This window comes from Aspergillus niger (assembly GCF_000002855.4).
Source record: "Aspergillus niger supercontig An18".
Classification (NCBI taxonomy): Eukaryota; Fungi; Ascomycota; class Eurotiomycetes; order Eurotiales; family Aspergillaceae; genus Aspergillus; species Aspergillus niger.
Window position 1 is genome coordinate 132,852 of NT_166533.1, and position 20,343 is coordinate 153,194.

Below are 20,343 nucleotides of genomic sequence, written 5' to 3' on the forward strand. Positions count from 1 at the left end.
CTTCGCGCCTCGCTTCGACGTCCGCGAGACCTCGGATGGCTACCACCTTGATGGCGAGCTGCCCGGTATCGCCCAGAAGGATGTCGACATTGAGTTCTCCGACCCTCAGACTCTCGTGATCAAGGGTCGCACTGAGCGCGAATACCACTCCTCGGACAATGACGAGGCCCAGAACACCCCTACCCCGGAGAACACCAACAACAACAACCAGGGTGAGGGCAGCGCTGTCGTCCCCTCTGGCGACAAGCAGGTCTCCAAGAACAAGTCCAAGGCCAAGCACCACTACTGGGTCAGCGAGCGCTCCGTTGGCGAGTTCCACCGCACCTTCTCCTTCCCTACTCGCGTCAACCAGGACGCCGTCAAGGCTTCCTTGAAGAATGGCATCCTCTCCATCTTCGTGCCTAAGGCGGCTGCTCCTTCTTCGAAGAAGATCACCATCGAGTAAAGGATGATCGATCGGTGGTGCGATGAATAACGACTTGATGATGGGTTTCGAAATTGTTCCATAGCGCGTGATCGTTCTACTCTGTTGTCTGTTATCTTCATTCCCTTTTGCTTCTGATCTGAGCCAGAATGTCGGGGGCCTAGTGTCTAATAGTGGAGGTGTGCATTCTCAGTCGTTGCTGGGTTTTCGCTCCTTTTCTAGTGTTGTTATCCTAGTAATACTATACATTAATTCAATCCTTGAGTTCTCTCTTTCACTCCCTTTGTAGTACTCATGTAGAAGTAATGACTCGTGTTGGTAATCTAGAACATCGCAATCAATTTCAACATTGCCATCTTATACTATCGCCCCTCTATTTGTTCTGATATCCAGCGGTGCTTGTCTGTCGTGGTAGTTGCCGCTATCGCCAAGCCCGGTGTCGACTGGCGCGTCGCTTGTGCCGCCACTGCAGTGAACAAACGCAGCCACTCACCTGCTGTTATATCCGGCTAAATAATATTGGTGGCTTAATATTGATGTAAATTATGCGATCCTATGTGAAGGGTGGAATATATCGAGTTCCCTTCATACAGTGCGTTGTGTTCTTGAGCCTACTGAGGGGGTCCCGAACAATATATATCTCTACGGCATCTCCTGGACGAAAAGCGAAACCAAACAAAAGTGCAAATTGCAGCGAAGATACCGGGTTACAGTTAATAATCACCCGCATATGGTCTATATATGTACAACAATACTCAAGATAAGCGTTAATTGTGACGATATCTTGAGCAGCAGCTCGATCTACAGCATATGATGTGGGATATAACAATTGCTCTACATAGCAAAAGATAGAGGCAAATGATATCTCCAATCCTCGATGGTCTAACGGTCATGATTTCCGCTTGTCAATCCCTTTCGGGAACAAGCGCGGGAGACCTGGGTTCGACTCCCAGTCGGGGAGATTCTTTTTTCCACTTCCATTTTTTTTGCCGGCTCCATCGCGTGTTTTTTTTTTATCTACCGCACTCCGGATTTACCCGGTCGCGCTGCATGCGATCTTATCTCTCGGCGCCATGTGTGATTACATTTCTTTTATTTCTATTCATTACTACTGTTTTGTTTCTTTTTCCTTATGAGGATTTTGGAAGATTGTCCATTAAAAATTAAGATGGCCTGTGATGCTAGAACGTCTCAATACCACACCAACATGCTAAGAACGCCCGTAAACACCCGTCAACTCAACGACTCTGCCCCATAGGCCGCAGCGAGACTACCATCCTCATCAAAGAACGAGATTCCATGTAAATACTCAACTAAAAGGGCAGCATTAGATCCTATGTGGCTGTTAGCAGCTGCAACCCCAGATAGCCTCCCACAATGCATGTCACAATGACCTACTCGCACCGGGATGGCCCTGCCATATGAGTCTCGACAACCAGAACGCCGCCTCGGTGGCAATGCCCACCATCCAAGGCGACATCGCATCTCCAAATAATACTCCGGATTTGCGACCAGCAGCAATGTACATGACAGTCACCACCATAGCAAAGCCGCTAACAACCTCAGCAATATATGCGTTGCGTATCGAAACCCCTCCACGACTGATGATACACCCTATATCAAACCCTGTGCTACCGTATGCTTCTTGCACAGCCCACACTGCCAGGACAATTCCAATAACCTGTCCACCAACATACATCGCAGCCCGTGTTAAAGTTATCCGGCGAAGAAAGTACGCAGCGAATGTAATACTCGGATTGACATAGCCGCCAGTCGAGCGCGCAAAGGTAAAGATGATCAAAGGGAGTAGGCACACATTGACGATACTCGCGGGCAAGAAGCGGACCCAGTCGTAATTGTTCATGCTGTAGTAGGAAAAGTTACCGGGGTCGTCTCGATCTTTGGAGGTGGGTGCAATCGTCACCCAGGTCAACATGAACGTGTACATCATGCTGGCTGTGTCTCTGCATTAGCGCTTCATACAACGGTAGTAATATCGATCTTAGGGTCGCTGTCTCACCGAGACATTCTAGTATCGTGCACCTCCACATGTCAATGCTTGCCAAGCACTTCCAGACTGGCATTTCTGTATCGGTTTGGACAGTTTTTTGATAGCCATCGGGATGGGTCTGGGGGAAGGGTGCGATGCCGTGCGCTGGCTTTTCGCGACAGCCACTCTTCTCTGTCTCAGGTATCATAATGTTTGAAGAACAAACAACGCAGCCATGCACATGGTCAACGTCCCAAATGCAACAGTAAGTGAAGTATGAAGTCGATGTGGTTTGCTCGGCGGCCGGCGATTGCCGACCCGAGGAAAGTGGATCGCTGATATGAGAAGTCCTTAGACAATGGGTTGTTATCAATCACAAATAGGAATGACACTGTACCTGAACCTACAAATTGAGCCAAACACATCTAATGCCCTTCTTCTGGTTGTTGCCTTTCGGGTTCTTTCGGATTCATGGAATAGTCTTTTACCATATTCAGTAAGTGACCTAACCGTCGAGATGACATCTGGTCACCAGCATAGCAGGTGACGGGTATCTATTCAGAGCGAGCAATGCTTCTAATTGAAGATAAAAACCATTGAAATACAAAAACAGAATGATATCACAGGAACAAGAAAGTCAGGGAAACTTGCGATGAGGGGACAACATGCTGCCTGAACACGTTGTGCTACCTCTATCGCATCAATGTCAAAGAAGAAGAAGAAATGAAGGGAAAAAATCGCCATATCCAAGTGCTCAAGGCATGCTTATGCCAACGCTGGGAAAGCATACCTCTCAATCCCACTACTGCGTGGGAATGAAGAAGCTTACCAGCTAGAGCAACTGGAGGTAGCCGTCGTCCAGCCAGTGAGACGGTTGGCGATATCAGAGGCGTAGCAAGAAGTGGCGCCGGAGGCAAGGTCCAGGTTGGTGGTGGACTTAAGGGAGTTTATGCCAGAGTTGTACAGTCTGGCGGCACGGTAGTAGGCTGCAACACCAGTCCGACCGGCCAGGTCCAGGAGAGAAGCGAGGCCATCACCACCACTGGCGGAAGTTCCGATAGCTGAAGTAGGAAGGTGTGATGTTAGCAGAGAGGAAAGGCAGGTCTCTAAGGGATCACAACGTACCTCCATCGCGGATCATCTGGACAATCTCCGAGTCAGAGCAGGTGCTCTTTCCAGCGCAAGTACCGGTACCCTGGTGACTCTGCATGAGGCCAGGGTTGCCCACACCGTTGGCGGTAGTCGGGACCCGGACACAGCCCTTGGATTCCTGCAGAACCACGGCCAGAATGAAGCGATGATCGACCTTGGACTCCTTAGCGACCTTCTCAATGGCGCTCTTGATGTTTGCGGTCTCGGTCGCCGAGTTGTCCTGGCCCCAGCCATTGTTGGAACATGACTTGGCTATGATAGAATCCTTGTTGGCCTCCCACCTAGAGTAGTGTTGGTTAGTATAACGAGTGCTTTAAGCGACGAATGAATAAACTTTGAACAGGGGGTCTCGAGCATACATCGCATCGAAGGAAAGCCAGTCGGACTTGGCGGGCCATCCATCAGCCGTCGAACCATCGCCGGTGTACTTCTTGTAAGAGTTCGAGCCCGAGCTCTTGCCAACACTGTCGTTGACGCTAGAGACAGCCAATGCGCTGACGGTCACCACTGCGTTGGTGGAACGGGAGGCCAAGTGCTCTCCCGCCTCGACCTCCAGGGTCCGAGTTCCCAACGGAGCGGCAGCCGCGATGCCGGCAAGGGAGCCGACAGCAAGGTACTGTGGGATTGAAGTTAGTGATGCGTTGCAGAGAACCGAATCTGTACAGTATGGCTACTCACGTTGAAGAACTGAGTGAAACGCATCTTGATAGAAAGGTATACGAATAGGAATGGGTTAATGAATGGGACAAATATGAATGATTGAGTGCTCTGCAAGGAGTGTATGTGATGGAAGGAATGTGGTGAAGCTAGTCAATAGCTTCTGGATAAACTGTGAAAAGACTGAAAAAAAAAAGGAAGGACTGTCGAAATCGACTTGAATGCTGTGAAATTGCTCTGCTTGGATAGAGACATCTTGGAGCAGCACACTCGCGCTCTTTATACAGGCTGGCTGCATGGCTTCTCTTCAGCCCCTCTCAGGAACAGAAGGTGTGAAGGATTGTGAGTGGCCCCAATTTGCAGAGGCTGCTCCAAGGCATCGTTGGTTGGATACTACCTGTGAACGGTGGGCTGAGTGACTTGAGGGGTCCGAGCAAATCAGCGACGATATCCGGTCATCACCAACGGCCCGCTAGTTTAGCTGCCAATCGGCGCTGACGTGTGAGGGTACAAGATGATGGATACTGCCATCACGCCTACCCAGTTCTGCCATCAGGATGCATCCGAGAGGCCCGTCCAACAGTTACATGATGCGGAAACCTAAGATCGTGCGGCATAACGCCGACGACATTGATCCACCGGGGGTATATTCCCAGACCAGTAGAATGGAGAGTCCTCCCTCCAAGATCATGATTAGCGCAAGAAAAAAGCCCGAGAAACCATGTGCACAAGGCCGAGAGAGCCAAGCTCAGCGAGCGTCCGTGTTGGCCGAGCCCACGAGAGCCATCATTGGAGGAAGTCTCCACCCCGCGGTTGTCGCAAGTTCAGGCGCGAGAAACCAGTGAGAAAGCTGAAATGGCCAACGTTAGGTTTTGCATGGGTCTCCGCGAGTCGGAAAGGGGAACCGAGAGCACACACTGCCTGTGCCAAATAGCATCATCGACTGGAGGGACACGTCCACTGTGCGAGTTCAGGCAGACACGTTCGGGCTGAGGCCGAACTAGTGCGGGGCCGAAATCTTCATCAATTCGTGATTTTCAACCTTCACCGAGACAAACACACACCGACTTCCAGAAATCTTCTGTCTGAGATGCACCCCGAGGAAGAAAAGAAAAAAAAGTCATACAGTATATACTCAAGCCTTGTGTGCGCTGGATTTCTTCGTCTCCGCGATATCGCATCGACGCGCTCTCTGAGACTCGAGAGTCACACATGCTAACAGCCCTAAGGCACACAGAAATCTCCCAAGAAACTTTGTAGAACAGCCATATAGTGCAGTGGAGAGATGCCCCTATTCAGCATTGGCACTGTGTGACGGAAGGGGCCGGTTTCAGCTTCCAGGGATTGAGTTGTGTTTCAGATGGTGGCCGTGGCGATCCAATCTGGGGGCAGAGAACCAACATCTCGGCTTCCCGTTCCTGCGTAGGTTATTCTCCGGGCGCCTCGATCGCTCATGGGAAGCTGACATTGGCAGATGGCGGATCCGACCAAGCGCTGTGGCGGTGGGTGGGGTCTGATGCTGCTGGACACGAGCGAGCACGCCAGCCGAACTCGTCTTTAGCGAGCCAATCTAGTTTGCCAGACTTTCCCTTAGCGTCGGACCAGAAGCTATCCAGATGTTACCCCCCCTTTCAGCTTCCCATCCCACAGCTGATATCCTCTCTATCGCTAACTCTGCCTCAAAAATCATATGGAAGGTATGCTTTCAAGTCTGATATTTATGAGTCATGTTGATTTTGACCCCCGACCTATCCAACGGCCTGTTCCGAGGGGTTCTAGTTCACACCTCCTCACCTGAAGATATTGGCATTGGACTATCCGCTCTCTCTGAAAACTTGCAAGTTGTAAGCCAAGTACTACTTGACAAATAGACATACATGAGGGCTTTTTGCCGTCTCACTGCCTCAAAGGATGATGCAGAAACTTCCTTGTCAAGTGCAAGTTCGGCCCCCAACACTTGACTCCATCCCGCTGGGGGCGTTCGTCATGACATGAAGATGTAATGCAGGAACCCTTCGTTAGAACCGGACGATTTTTCATTCGCTAGGTGCGCTACAATTCTCGGAGATACTCTCCTGGGCATTTCTTTGGCATATCGTTGGGGTTCTGGGCCACAACATTAGTGTATCGAGGGTCGTCCCGCAGTTGGCATCTGCAGATGCTGCAGTGACATTCCCAGGTTACGGGGTCTTAGCAAAAACTCCACCCAACACAGTGGGATCAACCGCGTTGTGGCTATGCCACTCCTTGTGCAATTTGTCATATGGTTATGCTTCTCAGGGGCTATTGCATTTGCTATTCACTTGACAACCGGGTTTTGCGACAAACAATTCTCCCCTTCTATAGTTAGACCTTCTGTTGTCAATGACTTAGCATGTCTCCTTCCTGCTACTCACTTCTTGGTCTTTCCTGCAGGAAATGCCAGCCATGTTTGCAATTCGATTAGACTGAGCTTGGAGGGTACTTTTGGCTCTGGGAAACTGATAAGACCGCGGTCGGAACCTGGTACGTACACCATGTTGTATTGACTGATTTGCACAATGGACTACGTCTTCATGTCAGTCATGCAATCTTGCAGCCACCGAATCTTGAATTGCGAGGTGTGTGTGTCTTCTTATCTTTCTGGTCTAAGCATCCTCTCTGTCTTTAAAAACCCGGAACAACATGCACACTTCTCCTGGGCTACCAACAGGCTTGCTAAGAGTTCTATCAGAGACATTTAGATCCAGAGAATTGTTCTTCCTGGCCGATGCTGTGTAGCTAACGCACCTCATATGGAAGCGAACGTGCCTAACAAGCTACAATCACCATTAAGATTTAGTACGCAACTGCGGATTGGTTCTGTGGAAATATTGGAGTGAATGTGGTTGGGGCCTTTGGCCTCTGAAGGCAGCTTGTTCTAGCCTTTTTCCCAGCCTCAAATAGTGTGACAAGTAACGACGAGACAATATCGACGCCCCTCGATAGATCTCCTTCACGGCTCTCATTCCCAGCCTACACTATGGTGCGCGACCATTGACCACTCCACCCTGAGGCGAAATGTGCTCACCGGTTTCATGGAGCATGTTGGAATGTGAATCCGGTAGATTACTAGTACCTCTTTGCATCTAGACAACACAATCAACTCCCATCAACTATCCAATCATTGAAGCGTCACTTATAACTCAACAGACTGGGTTTCCGCGGATGAGTATGGGCAGTGGGTGGGTTTTGGCGAGGCCTAGGCGGCCTATTCACCACGACTCTAGGCAGAAGGCAGCTACTGTGACTACAAAGAGCTGCGTCTACTTGCATATATAGAGAAGGATTATCACACTTGTACCTCAATCTAGGTCTCGACTTAGAGCGAGGGGTCAGGCTGAATGACATTCCTTTGAGTGCTTGTCCAACTCCAACATAAGGACTGTAGCCACCCCTAATCCTTCATTGCAACCAGAAACCCGTCGTAGTTCTTTTCTCCCACGGTCTGAATCGCCGTCGCCTCAACCCCTTCCATCTTTCCAATGGCCTCAATCAGTTCTCTCGTTCCCCTAACCCGGTCATCTGTCTCTGCTGCCTCCTCAGATACGACCGTCCCATTTCTCACAACGTTATCAACAACAATCACCGCCCTCTCCTTGGTAATACTCAGAGCGGCATTGAAATAAGCCAAATTGTCCGGTTTATTCGCGTCAATAAACACGAAATCGAATTTCTGCCGCTCGCCCCTACGCACCTGGTTCTCAATTTCCGTCAAAACAGTACGACCTGAGCCCTGCAAGATCTCAACCCTCTCGCTTAACCCAGCTTTGATCAAGTTCTGGCGCGCGACTGCCGCGTAGCGACTCTCGAGTTCGATCGTAGTCACTTTCGTGTCCGGGCTAGTCGTGGCTAACCACGCGGCACTATACCCGCCTAATGTTCCCACCTCAAGGATATGCTTTGCGTTGGCCATACGGGCTTGGAGCATGAGAAATTTGGCTTGCGGCGCGGAGCAGGCTATGTTTGGTAGGCCTGCGCTAAGAGAATCGCGGTGGATCGTTTCTAAGGCGCGGTGATAATTTGCTGAATGGAGATGCGCTTTGAAGTAGCTGTCTACATTGGCTGGGCGAGGGTCGTTGCCCCTTGGGAGTGCATCGTAGGCCTCGTGGGTTGAGTGGTACACAGGCTGAGGGGATTGCGACATAATTGTGAGAAGGTGAGAGCTTGATGGATATGTGTATGACTTGCTGTGAAAATGAAACATAAGAACTAAAGTATTGTAGGATGAGTCCTTGGATGAGTCACTCGGCAATAGATATCCCGTGCACACCGGTCACACGACCTGTTGCTAACATTATTAATAATCCCTGATAATGATAGTTAAGTTATTTTCATTACTCTTATACGTCTAACCCGGTGGTGTGGCTCAGGAAGAAAAATAATAATATAATAGATTAAAATTAGACCAGTCCGGAAGACCAGAATCATTCAGGATTATAGTAAAATCAATGTAGTAATATACTGAGATTACATTCCAACAGTTGTTATAATTACGGGCAGTCAAAGGCCGATAACGGATGAAGCTCTTTTAGCTCAGGCCTCCGGGTGTTACGCTCCCGCATAACCACAGTTACTACATTGGCACGCAGGGACCGCGTGTTATAAGAAAAGCCTTCGGACTTCCGAAAATCAAGGGCTTGGTGGAGTAAATGCTGACAGATGCCAGCCTGTGATCCTTCTATCTCTGCCCTCCACAAATGAGAGGCCCAATTCCCTGGCCTAGCCAGTCAAACAGGACCCACGGCATCCTGGTGGTTCTACTTAATGCTGTAGTGCTGCCAGGAAACCTGGAAATCATAAAGTTGCAGTCTCCACATTTCAGATTTGCTTAGCATGTCCCTCTTTCAATGTAGGTCTAAAATGACCCCGATCGATAGCACTGAAGTTTTGACAGCCGCTCAGCCTCGCGACATGCACGAGCAATGGTCTACCCTTCGCCGGTATATAATGCAGGGTCTTCCTTCCAGAGTTGGTGCAATTCACAGCTTTCCTTTTCTCTCTCTCCTAAAGATTTAGTATCGGATTGATCACGACCATGGCTGAGTCTGATACCGTTGTCTCAGTCGCAAGTGACCCTGCGTCATCCAATCAAGCTAAAAAGGGCCTCAAGGCGAAAGAAGAAAAGATTGGAATAACCTCTCACTGGACCTTCATACTATGGAGCTGGTTTCTACTCACAGTTCCCCTCTCATCACTGACAGCTGTCTTCCTCGCACTGGTCTTCAGCTACCGGATTGGCCATGGAGACTCGCCATTTGAGAACCTCCGCGTGGGCCTCGCAACAGAAGGTTCATCAGATGCGTACTATGTCAACATGAACTCAAGTATCCTTCTATTTGTGACGTCGTGGGCTAGCACCTTGGCTCCCATGCTGTCGGGCTTTCTCATCACCCTTGCGTCGTTTCCCATCGCCAAAAGGTACCTCGAGAACATACAACAAGGACGTTTTGAACGGCTACCTACTCCGTATCAATTGACGCTTATGCTCAAGTTCTTTGACGGGGGCACTTTGGGAGCAACCTGGAGCTGGATTGTGTACCTCGTCTCCTGGAAAAAGAAGCGCCAGCCTCAGACTCCCACGCTGTTCTCAGCCGCCTCTGTGGCTTTGCTAGCGACATTACTTGGGTATGTACAGCGCTAAAGCATGCACCCCCATAATATGTTTTGTCCGTTGTCTGATCAGTTTCAGAGCGTTGGTTTCCTTGGCAGATACCTGGCTTCACTTGACTACGACAACTGTCTCCTTCACTCGTGCTACTGTCGCCACAAACAATACCGACTACAGCTTTGGCCTGACCCCCCAGTGTCTGAAAGGCAACAACTCGGTCGCAGCACAGGAAGATACTGGTCTATGCAGTGTCTCGATGGCTGTCACGGGCCAATTCCTGGCGAATGCAACTGTTAGCCTCGGCGTGCTCAACAATGTCTCTGATTTTGCGACCGTGTACACCTACGACAACAACAGTACGATGTACAGCTACCTAGGAATACCAGACGGGACTGCCTCTGTGACCGACCGGGATTATGAAGCTCAAACATATGGTGCTGCGACGCAGTGCGAGTTGTTCTCCAAAAGATGCAACCTGACCGAAGTGACGACTTCTCTCCGATACAATTGCTCGAGTGCCTTTGCCGGCTTCATCGACTCTACCGAATTAATCACAGGCTTCTTCACGGACTCCAGCATGACCACTGACATCGAGGACAACGAGACGTCCAACTATGGAACTGGAAACCCATTTTACTACGTGATCGCCGGCGTACTAAGCACCTCCGGTGGGACCGTTCCCAACTCGACAGAGTTCGTGCAGAACGAGTCCGGCGTGTATGGCTACGTTCTCGGCTGCAACACCACGATTTACGACATCGTGTACGATCGCGTCAATAACTCCGTAACCCGCTTTGTACCCACCGACAGCAACACCTCAGTATCCAACATCTGGCAGACGAGTATCGCGCAGACCGTCGACTGGGAACCGTCCATCGAGCTGGAGATCGGGGCCGCAGCGTTTAGCCAAACGGGCCAAGAGTTCGCGGACAAGATCGCCCAGTCACTCAGCAAGGTGATTCTGGCCCTGGGAGCAGACGGGGTTGAATCACGCCCAGCACTAGCAGCCCAGCAGAGGGAGACTTCCCTTGTATCGCGGGTTCCCATGGCTCCACTCTTCACCTTGGTTGCCGTGAACTTCTTGTATGTCATCGTGGGCTTGATTTTTGCTGGAATAGCTATCAAGACCGCACGAGGAGCAGTCCCTGATATCCATGCTCGGCTTGGAATAACGGGTCTCGTAGCAGATCGGTTCGAGGACCCTGGATCGAGCAAGGAGGTCCATTCTGCTGATGACATGTTTGAAGAGTATGCCGGACATCCGAGCCGACGGGTAGCTGTGGAGCCGGAGGATGAAGATGGGGTGTATGTGTTCAAGAGTTGGGATACATCTAAATCGAGTTCGGTGGAAGTGAGGGAAGGGTCTGTGGCGGTTCAGAGACCTGCGCTGAGTGGTGAGGCTGCTTGATTCTATAACCATCTGTCATAGATATAGACCATCCAAGTAAAGTGGCAAAAAAACTTTTAGTTGGCTTTATTTCTTCCGATTTTTCTAAATTTCGCCTAACTTGAACAGCGCTACTATCCATAATCACTTTCGATGAATCACTTCATCACTAGAAGATGTCACAACCACAAACAGCGTCCTAGATGACTACTACTATCGGCTATACCCGTCTACCCGATCCCTTTCGATTATCCCCAGATGATTGGTGCTCTCGGTTACTCAACCACCCGAAGGAGTCCCACGGCGCATCTTTTGGCCCCTAAACCCCCGGGCCGCAGCGAATCATGAAGAGTTTAGAATCCGTCAGGATCACACCAAGCCTCATCGATCGGCCAATCGACTGCGGCTCAGCCGCTTTCTTCTCGACTTCCAAGAAGCTGGTCAATTTCCTTGGTCTACGATAGCACTTTTTATAGCATTCTTTTCATGAATGCTCGTTTAGCAGTGACTGCTTGATCCTGTGGAGACACGTCAAAGGCAGGGGTCCTGCAAGGCTGTGGCTAGAAGCTGAATTTCGTATCCTGGTGGGCTGATATTGGGGAGAAGCGAGAGGGGGGAAAGTGCAGAGTTAGGTAGGTGATGGGGGAGAGTACTTCATAGTGTGTTTTGATACCTGATTCACTACTATGTAGCGGGGTCTTAGAATGATAATTAACGATGGCCACAAGCTATAGGTGATGTTTTGGAAGGTATACTTGGTAGTTAGAGCAGAGTTTTCTTCTCCATCACAGATGACTTGAATTCAGAGCTTATACTTGCGCATCAAAGTAGAAATAGTTGCGCCAGAAGAATATATTATTTTTGACCTTGTCCTGATTAATCCTGTTCAGAGACCCTGCCACGCGCAGTTTGACCGTTGTAAGAGCAAAAATATCTATTTCCAGAGTATGGAATGTGAGGATCTCAGTGAGTGAGTCTCCGAATCTGGTTCTCACGTGGGTCTGGTTCCACATACTGGACTTGCCCGAAACAGAAGAACTAAACAAACTCTGCTAGCCCAAACGGGCAGGAGAAAAGCTATTTTGAGAACCGTTGGAAAAACTTTGTTTGTCGTTGTTTCTAGAACAACCATGCAATGCATACTGTACAACATATGCACTATTCAGTGCAGAACGATCTACAGAGGGTCTGAAAGTAACTGGTGAGTGCTTGTCGCTCGGCCATCCCAAGTCAGGTATCGGCCAAGGGGTGCCAGCCTCAATTGGATAGTAATACATGGCAAATTGGGCAGGCCACGCGCCAAGACATCAAAAAGGGCAGAGACGTAGGACTGATGGTACATATGTTCGTTGATGCGTTCAGTGGATTTCATTTGCGACGTGCCATGCGAAACGTAGGATGGCGGACCAGTCGAGAGAGATGCTCTGGCAACAGACAAGGAAATTTTGTCGAGGACGATAATAGAGGTATAAGACGAACCGAACCCGCCCAAACTCCAAAGACCGGATAGAAAAGAGAAATTGAACAAAGGCTGATAGTAGGCAACGGAGTAACAGAGAAAGAGCTGAAGGTCAGGGTGGGGGGAGAATAAAAAGAGTAATAGAGCAGAAGGAGAGGAAGAGAGAGAGAGAGAGGGAGGAAGGATAGGTCCAGCCCTGGTAGCACAACGTCGAGATTGGTGTGCCAATGATGCTGCAGATCATCCGTGGTCATGCATCATTCCAGTCTCGTACCGCCGCGGCTTCTTTAGCATCTCGCTTTTTGTTGCGATAGAGGAAATAGCAGCATACAGAAACTGCGATGAGGAAGAATCTAGGGACCGTTGTTAGCCTGTCCAAGGTTGCGGGCTCCCATGAGGCGCGGTTTTGAAGAAGCCACCACGCAGTACTCACATGCCAACGATGATGCCCGGCACACCGCTCTTGAGGAAATTGCTGACGGGCTTCTCGCCAGACGAGGAATCCGAGTCGTCGCGTGCCCACAGAGGCATCGCAATGGCGACTGCGCGTCTGGAAAGAGAGAGGACCTGGGATGACTCCATTTTGATGGGACTTGATATGCAAGTTCCGGGGAACGGCAGAGCCGTAGGGGAAGAGACGGGGAGGGGAAAGATAAAAAAGGGGACGTGAGGGTCGCGTCCTGAAGCGCTGGGAACCTGTTCTCGCCCTCAAAAGGGGATAAGACATTGCCAGGACTAGTGGCTTCAGCACGGACCAACAGGGGGTGTGAATGCGGAATGCTGTTTGGTCCAATTCACGGCCTGGTGCCCCTGGGCGGTTTTAGATTGTGGCCGGGAATAGTTTCATCCCCTTGCCAACTGTCTGTCCACCAGCGGCCTCTCCATTCCCCACTGACCCATTCTCTAAAACCCTTTTAAGGTGTCTTGGGGTTTCGAGCTGTAGCAGAGCTAGGTACTAAACCTGGAGGCGATCAACCAGGCGCAGTCTTCTTCACTGAATCAATTGTTTCGAGCTGAGGCTTTGCGGTCTCAACCTTGAAGCTGCCTGGACCGATTTTTCTTTTTTTGGGCTTTTGCCCCTGACATTTCCCAATTAGGCAACCGTGTTTCACCTTGAGGTTGACACCTGAGTGCCTGAGGCAGATAATATCTTTTATGTATGACGGAGCTAACCGCATCTGGGCAGCCCAGTCATGTGAGCCCAAGTTATATGATGGATTCGGTAAGATGACTTGGAGAGGGAGAGATAAAAATAAGCATTTGGAGAGAGGGATGGGTCACATAAGGTTAATCAATACCCCGACAGATGAAGCACTTGCCTCCTACCTGTGACTTATTTTTGGTACTCGATCTCTGAGAATTTGGTGGCTGGGTGGACAGCCTTGGCAGCAGAGTCACTTATGCAGCGACAGTTAGACTCCTACGAGGGCAAATGGAGAGACAAGATATCTAGCTGCCTGAGTTACCAACTTGGTGCATCAGGTGGAGATTTTCAATGCCACGGCTGTCTTTGTAAATCTAGACTGCTTCTGTATTTAGAAACATTTGAGACTTTTGGTGTCAACTGATGAGTTAGTCCCTGTTGGTCTAGAAGTCGGCAGTTAGTGCCACAATTCCTACCACCATAGCCGTCTACAGTATTTCTGAATCAGGTAACTCGAAATAACACAGCCGAGCTTCAAGTCGCTACAAGACGTATTGCATTATACTTCAAAAAGCATGGACACCATGGCGCGGGATGGTCTCCCTCCTCTCACATTGCCCCGCTCCGAGGGAGAGGGAGAGGGGGTCCGGCGTCATCTTGCCTGCCGTCCACTTGATAAATCCACGCTTCAGACGCCATAGATGACTGAATCTATTGTTCTGGCAATTCTGAGAATCGACATTACCCTTTACTGCCTTGATAAGATTAGTGGGCTATAGAGGTTCAACAGTGATCTCGAGGGATCGCATTAAAGATGTTGGCATTCCCGGAGTGAAGCCGAAGCGCGCGGATATGGAAGATATTTCCTTCCCCGCACCTGCAGGAATTCTGCATACAGATTGGCTTATCCACCTTATCCGATGTTTTACCGGGAATGGACTCTCTTGCACTGACACCGATCGACAGTTTGAGTTAATCAATCTTCGGGTTGATACGAAACCGACACTTGCCGTGGTGAGTTCATGACTTTTCCCGCATGCGGTCGGCCGCCACCAGGATGACCAGCCAGGTGGACATATTCTTCCTTGTGTTCTATTATATCCCAGACCAAGGCGCCAGGCATACCTCTACTTCAGGCATTAAGCTCTGTCTGCTGGGATTCTAATATGGCACCCTTTCCAACTATTGTCTTCGTGCCGGGCGCATGGCACAGCCCGGAATGTTATCGCAGAGTGATCGACCAACTCGAAGCTGCGGGGTACGAGACGGACCTCGTCCATCTTCCCTCCGTGGGACCAACCCAGCACTTACCAGACTTCTCTGCCGATGTTGCCGAAATACGAAGCCATCTAGAGCACCTAGTCGATGCCGGCAAGACGGTCGTGCTCGTGGTACACTCTTACGGAGGAGTGCCTTCGAATGAAGCCGTCAAAGGGCTTGACTGCGGTAGCCGGCAAAGTAACGGTCAAGCCGGCGGCGTGGCTCATATCTTCTTCTGCTGCTCGTTCATTATCCCCGAAGGAAAATCTCTCCTCGGCGCCTTTGGGGGCAACGACTTGCCGTGGTTCACTGTTTCTGCTGATCGCCTGGAGGTCAATCCAGACAGACCCGACGAGATATTCTACAATGACATTTCGGAAGAAGATGTCCGTGCGGCCGTCAGATCTCTAAAGCCACACAGTTAATGGACTTTTCGCAGTCTCTGCACATATGCTGCCTGGAAAGAGGTGTCCAGTACCTACCTTTACTGTGCCAAGGATGCTGCTATCCCCTTAGAGCTCCAGAGAATGATGGTGGAGGATTGGGCGGCAGGTTATCCCATCCGCACGGAGTTCCTCGATGCCTCCCATAGTCCATTCTTCTCGAAGACAACCGAAGTAACAGCTGCTATCAGAAGAGCAGCTGGTGAAGAAGTTTAACTATGAAAGGTTATGTGACGTGATGACATGTACACCTGCTGCTTATGACGTGGCTGGAATAGCCTCGCCGATGGCAGTTCTTCACTGTATATAGAGACCAATGCATGTTGAACAAGGTTTCCATATTGATGCTTCACAATGAACTTGAGTGGCATGGCTTTTGATTGAAAGACTGGCAAAATCCGACCAGCAACGGAACCCACCTACGATTGGGGCATCGCCATTTGATATTCACTTTCACTTTTTACTCCCGAGTACTCCTAATAGGGCGCCGATAGCAGTGAATGGTGCTGCGTTTCAACCCTAAAGGATAGAAGACAAGGTCCCCCTCATATTTGAACCTCACCATCGGCGAATTTTTGCTGTCATCAAACCCCTGCTCAGTTTTTGTACTACTTCCAACCGTATGTCCCTGTGAGGTCTTTGCTAAGTTACACTTTTAAAGCTACTTCGGCTTATTTCCAAATTCAGAGTCCGGCGTACTACCCCGAACCCTATGAGATGTTAAAACCCGGTTCCGAGCACCAGTGGCGCCCAACACCCCAACAACCTGGTTTGCCTAATGCTTACTTGCATGAAGAGAAGATTAGTCGACCGAGAAAGGACTTGCACTTTCTCTCAGCATCATGCGCTCCCCACCAGGAAGGATCATCAGCCCCTCTGGCCCGGAAAGCAATGCCTTGCAAAATGGCTCAGGTTGAGCTCGGTGACCAGGAGACGAGCCTCAGCACTGGAACTGAGGAGCATGAGCGCCAGAATGACTATGAGGTTTGCTGGGAGGAGGACGATCCGGCGAACCCGCACGCCATGGCATCGAAGCGCAAATGGGTCATCGTGAGTCTAGTATGCACCATGACAGTGTGCGTATGCGTCACCAGCTCGCTCTACACGACGACATACAATCAGATCATGGCAGAATTTCATTGCTCTAGGTCCGTCGCAACCCTCGGATTGAGTTTCTACATTGCTGGACTGGGATGGGGACCTTTAGTGATGAGTCCATTGTCGGAGTTCTACGGCAGAAGACCCATCTACCTCGTTTCGCTTCCTCTATACGTCGTCTTTCTTATACCCTGTGCTGCTGCCCACAACATCCAGACAATGTTAGTTGCGAGGTTCTTAGATGGACTCGCGGGGGCGGCATTCACCTCGGTCGCGGGGGCTACCGTGGGCGACATGTACACCAAAAGCACCCTGCATACTCCTATGCTGCTATACACAGCTTCACCATTGTATGAAACCCATTGTTTTGGTTTCTGCTTTGCAACTAATGGCTTTGCAGCACGGGGGCCAGCATAGGACCCATCCTGGGCGGGCTAATAAATACTTGGGCCTTATGGTAGGCGATAAATCTCCCATGAGGTCAAGAAAAAGTCCAGCTCATTCCGTCTAACGGGTAATACAGGAGGTGGTCTTTTTACTTCTTACTCATTTGGTCAAGCATCCAGTCTATTCTTGTCATTATCTTCGTTCCGGAGACATACGCGCCAGTGCTGCTTCGAAACAGGGCTCGCAAATTGCGGCAGGAAACCGGCGACGATCGATGGATAGCAGCAATTGAAAAGCTGGAAAGATCTGTCTTCAAGGTAAATCATGGTTCACTTTCTTCGTTGGTAGATGACTGATCAAGAGTCTGAACTAGACAGTCCTTCATTCCCTGTATCGACCATTCATGCTACTTTTCCTGGAGCCGATGTGTCTCAATCTCTGCTTACTTTCGTCCATTGCTCTAGGCGTCCAATATCTCTTCTTTGGAGCATTCGGGGTTGTGTATGGCAATGCGTATAATTTCGGATCATGGCAGTCGGGACTGGCATTCACTGGTCTCCTGGTAGGGATGATCATGGCGGTCTTGATTGACCCATGGTATGTGACGACCAACTAGATGTATACGGGCACATCGTCTTGCATCTTGATATCAATCTGGGACTAAGAGCTGGGCAGGTGCTGCAAACTATACCCCTACTTCTCCCGCGGTCACAAAGAGGAAGGAAATAATGGGAGCAATGAGCCGGAAACTCGTCTACCCCCCGCTGTCATCGGAGCTCCACTCATGACGATCGGGTTATTCTGGTTTGGATGGACAGCGTGAGTACATGGATTCTCGACTATGACGTGGCAAATGACTGAAAGGCAATAGCTTGCCCTCAGTCCATTGGATTGTACCTATCATCGGAAGCGCCGTGTTTGGAGCCGGGTAAGTTGACACATCTCGGAGACTGGATGCCTGACGCTTCCGCTGACATCATTAATAGAATGATCTTCGTATTTCAAGGTGTCTTTACCTTTTTCGTGGATGCGTATCCATTGTATGCAGCCAGTGCTCTTGGTGCCAATAGCTTTACCAGGAGTACCTTTGCAGCTGCTTTCCCTCTCTTTGGCGTGGCGAGTAAGTCATCTCACTCTTGTTAGGCTTTTTGACACAATCGCTGACAGTTACATCACACTACTAGTGTACCATAAGTTGGGCGATCAGTGGGCTACATCCCTGCTTGCTTTCCTGAGCCTTGCTATGGCTCCGTTTCCGTAAGTTAATTGTGGAAGGGAATAAAGCATATCACATTTACAGGTATATTATAGATACATCTTCTTCAGATACGGAAAGAGGATTCGGAGCAGGAGTCGCTTTGCGGCCTAAAAGTCATGGGAAAGGATAGTTGGACTGTATTATATTAGTTTCGATGAGAATGCCAGGCACTTCCCCAGAATACTTCGTTGAAGATCAATGAAGTGAGCTTGTGTGTCACCCTCAAAATTTATTAAGGCAATGAGAATGTTTTTAGAACAACAAGGAGTTTCATTCGATTAAATGAGCTAAGGTGACAATCTGAGAAATAAAAGCAATAACGAGCTGATTAGTCAAAGAACCCCACAATCATAAAACCGGTCTTCCAAAACCACAATTACTTTTTGTACAGTCCTTTCCTATCGGATTCTGATGATTTCCTAGCCTTTGGAACATGTCACAGAAATATAACACCGACAACGATCAAGCAACCACAAGGCTGCCTCATTGTCTAGTGCTAGCCATAACGACAACTGGGTGACCGATATCTATACCTTGTTTGTGAGCTTTTAAAGCCGTCACTGCATCCAGGCGGTCTGGCCGAAGCTCGTTCTCGATCTCCAGCGCACGGAGTCCGGCCTCAGCTCCCGTTAAGTGACCGAAAATACGCCGTAGTGTACTCACGCGATAGAAATAAAACTGCACGTTCGTGATCAGCTTGCCGTTTCAATTTTATAAGGACTCACAAACCCATAATGCGGGGTGACATCAAACTCACCGGTCCAAGTCCCTTTTCCTGCTGAGTCGCATACCCTTCAATCACCGAGTCTGGTTCACTTTGCACCTTCCAAGACATGGACAGAATTCTTCCGGTGAAGCCTGCTGCATCTGCTAGCTGGAGCATGGTGTCAATTGGGACTCTGCCGCCAATGCTTGATAGGACGACACCGGTTTCGGTGAGCAGATCGAAGGTCCTTGCCTGCAGCAGACAGACATAGTGGAGGTCAAGAAGAGCCTTGGATACAAACGAGGGGACAACCCCCGAGACGTCTGAGCAGTCGAAATAGGTGGAGGAGGTCTGACCGTCCAGGAGATCAGCGTCTTCTGGCAGTGGAATGTTGGGCAAGTTCCTGGGTGAAACGTCAGTTTCGTTTGACTCTTAGAGTATGAACGAAAATAAATCGAGAGAAAAGGCCCACTCATATATCAGGTCAAAAGGCACCTGGCCCTTAAGGGGTACTAAGCTATGACCAGACAGTCCAGTGGCATCTCTGGCAACTGCCCTCACCCGGCCATCGGCCTTCTCAGCGGCAGACATCAGATTGATCTTGGCCTTGTCGACAACTTCATCATGGAGATCTGTCATGACGATGCTGCGGAGGTGAGGAAAGACATCCAGCGCTGCAATGGCGTCGGTGCCTGAGCCAGTACCGATAGTTGCAAAGCGTTGCACTGGATCAAGAGTGGAAGCCTGGAGCGCCTCGAAGGAGGTGAACGCAGCAGTCACTGCCCAGTCGGCACGGGGCTTATAAATCTATATGGCAGTGTTGGTACATGAGTGACCGGAGAAAAGGAGACAGCGGACCGCGTACCTTTGGCTGGTAGCTGAGGTCTGAGAGGGAGATGCTAAACCTGCGGCTGACATGCTGGGGTTTGACACCAAAGAAAGCCTTGAAGTCAATGACGAAGGTGCTAAAGGATTCCGGTACTCTCCGTATTTTGTAGTCGAGACTGTTCGAATTGTAAGTGTCTTCTTGAACAAGGAATGTAGTCATTGTTGCAGTTATCTTCTTGAAATTGGTCTAGGAGGGATTCTTCCACACCATTAGTATCTACGGCCATTGAAGCTTTATAGGTATCCGGCACACCATCGCAGTACGCCTTAAGTTATCCCAATTGCCTAATGGGAGATCGATGGCAGACGTGTGAAGTAGTGATCAACATCAGCGTGAGGCCGAATTGAGTTAAAGTTAAGCAGCGCCCTTCACTTCATTGAGAGTAAGCCCGCATGTCCGCAGGTGTCACATGCTGCAGCAGGCCTATAAGCTTATGTGCACCCAGCAGACAGGCGTCCCA

General features: G+C 49.8%; 11 protein-coding genes and 1 non-coding gene across 12 annotated transcripts; 7 read left to right on the forward strand and 5 right to left on the reverse strand.

The window, feature by feature from the left end:
* Position 1: 1 nt before the first annotated feature.
* Positions 2–445, forward strand: An18g00600 (uncharacterized protein; the record flags this gene model as incomplete). The annotated part of the gene is made up of 1 exon (XM_001398492.3): positions 2–445. A coding segment is annotated over one exon (444 nt), but the record flags the coding sequence as incomplete, so codon positions are not given.
* An 850-nt stretch (positions 446–1,295) lies between these two features.
* Positions 1,296–1,385, forward strand: tRNA-Asp (GTC). Its single transcript has one exon. It is a non-coding gene; the product is annotated as a tRNA-Asp (tRNA).
* A 272-nt stretch (positions 1,386–1,657) lies between these two features.
* An18g00620 (uncharacterized protein) lies at positions 1,658–2,375 on the reverse strand (the record flags this gene model as incomplete). The annotated part of the gene is made up of 2 exons (XM_059745558.1): positions 1,658–1,776; positions 1,823–2,375. The coding sequence occupies 2 exons, from the start codon at positions 2,373–2,375 to the stop codon at positions 1,658–1,660; spliced, it is 672 nt and encodes a 223-aa protein (XP_059602876.1).
* Positions 2,376–3,239: 864 nt separating this feature from the next.
* On the reverse strand, positions 3,240–4,268 carry An18g00630 (hypothetical protein; the record flags this gene model as incomplete). Its single annotated transcript, XM_001398494.3, has 4 exons — positions 3,240–3,475; positions 3,540–3,847; positions 3,926–4,182; positions 4,245–4,268. The coding sequence occupies 4 exons, from the start codon at positions 4,266–4,268 to the stop codon at positions 3,240–3,242; spliced, it is 825 nt and encodes a 274-aa protein (XP_001398531.1).
* Positions 4,269–4,519: 251 nt separating this feature from the next.
* Positions 4,520–5,068, forward strand: An18g00640 (hypothetical protein; the record flags this gene model as incomplete). The annotated part of the gene is made up of 2 exons (XM_059745559.1): positions 4,520–4,629; positions 4,780–5,068. The coding sequence occupies 2 exons, from the start codon at positions 4,520–4,522 to the stop codon at positions 5,066–5,068; spliced, it is 399 nt and encodes a 132-aa protein (XP_059602877.1).
* Positions 5,069–5,078: 10 nt separating this feature from the next.
* On the forward strand, positions 5,079–6,983 carry An18g00650 (uncharacterized protein; the record flags this gene model as incomplete). The annotated part of the gene is made up of 6 exons (XM_059745560.1): positions 5,079–5,205; positions 5,584–5,841; positions 5,949–6,067; positions 6,369–6,402; positions 6,504–6,728; positions 6,916–6,983. 6 exons carry the CDS (start codon positions 5,079–5,081, stop codon positions 6,981–6,983), a joined length of 831 nt encoding a protein of 276 aa, XP_059602878.1.
* Positions 6,984–7,638: 655 nt separating this feature from the next.
* Positions 7,639–8,388, reverse strand: An18g00660 (uncharacterized protein; the record flags this gene model as incomplete). Its single annotated transcript, XM_001398497.3, has 1 exon — positions 7,639–8,388. One exon carries the CDS (start codon positions 8,386–8,388, stop codon positions 7,639–7,641), a length of 750 nt encoding a protein of 249 aa, XP_001398534.1.
* An 891-nt stretch (positions 8,389–9,279) lies between these two features.
* Positions 9,280–11,260, forward strand: An18g00670 (uncharacterized protein; the record flags this gene model as incomplete). The annotated part of the gene is made up of 2 exons (XM_001398498.1): positions 9,280–9,869; positions 9,934–11,260. 2 exons carry the CDS (start codon positions 9,280–9,282, stop codon positions 11,258–11,260), a joined length of 1,917 nt encoding a protein of 638 aa, XP_001398535.1.
* Positions 11,261–12,416: 1,156 nt separating this feature from the next.
* Positions 12,417–13,280, reverse strand: An18g00680 (hypothetical protein; the record flags this gene model as incomplete). The annotated part of the gene is made up of 3 exons (XM_001398499.3): positions 12,417–12,803; positions 12,973–13,051; positions 13,132–13,280. 3 exons carry the CDS (start codon positions 13,278–13,280, stop codon positions 12,417–12,419), a joined length of 615 nt encoding a protein of 204 aa, XP_001398536.3.
* Positions 13,281–13,911: 631 nt separating this feature from the next.
* On the forward strand, positions 13,912–15,527 carry An18g00690 (uncharacterized protein; the record flags this gene model as incomplete). Its single annotated transcript, XM_001398500.3, has 4 exons — positions 13,912–13,920; positions 14,238–14,298; positions 14,612–14,856; positions 14,949–15,527. 4 exons carry the CDS (start codon positions 13,912–13,914, stop codon positions 15,525–15,527), a joined length of 894 nt encoding a protein of 297 aa, XP_001398537.3.
* A 921-nt stretch (positions 15,528–16,448) lies between these two features.
* An18g00700 (uncharacterized protein) lies at positions 16,449–18,399 on the forward strand (the record flags this gene model as incomplete). Its single annotated transcript, XM_001398501.1, has 9 exons — positions 16,449–16,993; positions 17,044–17,100; positions 17,167–17,347; positions 17,404–17,627; positions 17,706–17,849; positions 17,902–17,958; positions 18,017–18,150; positions 18,215–18,287; positions 18,342–18,399. 9 exons carry the CDS (start codon positions 16,449–16,451, stop codon positions 18,397–18,399), a joined length of 1,473 nt encoding a protein of 490 aa, XP_001398538.1.
* Positions 18,400–18,771: 372 nt separating this feature from the next.
* Positions 18,772–20,042, reverse strand: An18g00710 (uncharacterized protein; the record flags this gene model as incomplete). Its single annotated transcript, XM_059745561.1, has 4 exons — positions 18,772–18,966; positions 19,046–19,397; positions 19,467–19,801; positions 19,860–20,042. 4 exons carry the CDS (start codon positions 20,040–20,042, stop codon positions 18,772–18,774), a joined length of 1,065 nt encoding a protein of 354 aa, XP_059602879.1.
* Positions 20,043–20,343: the final 301 nt, after the last annotated feature.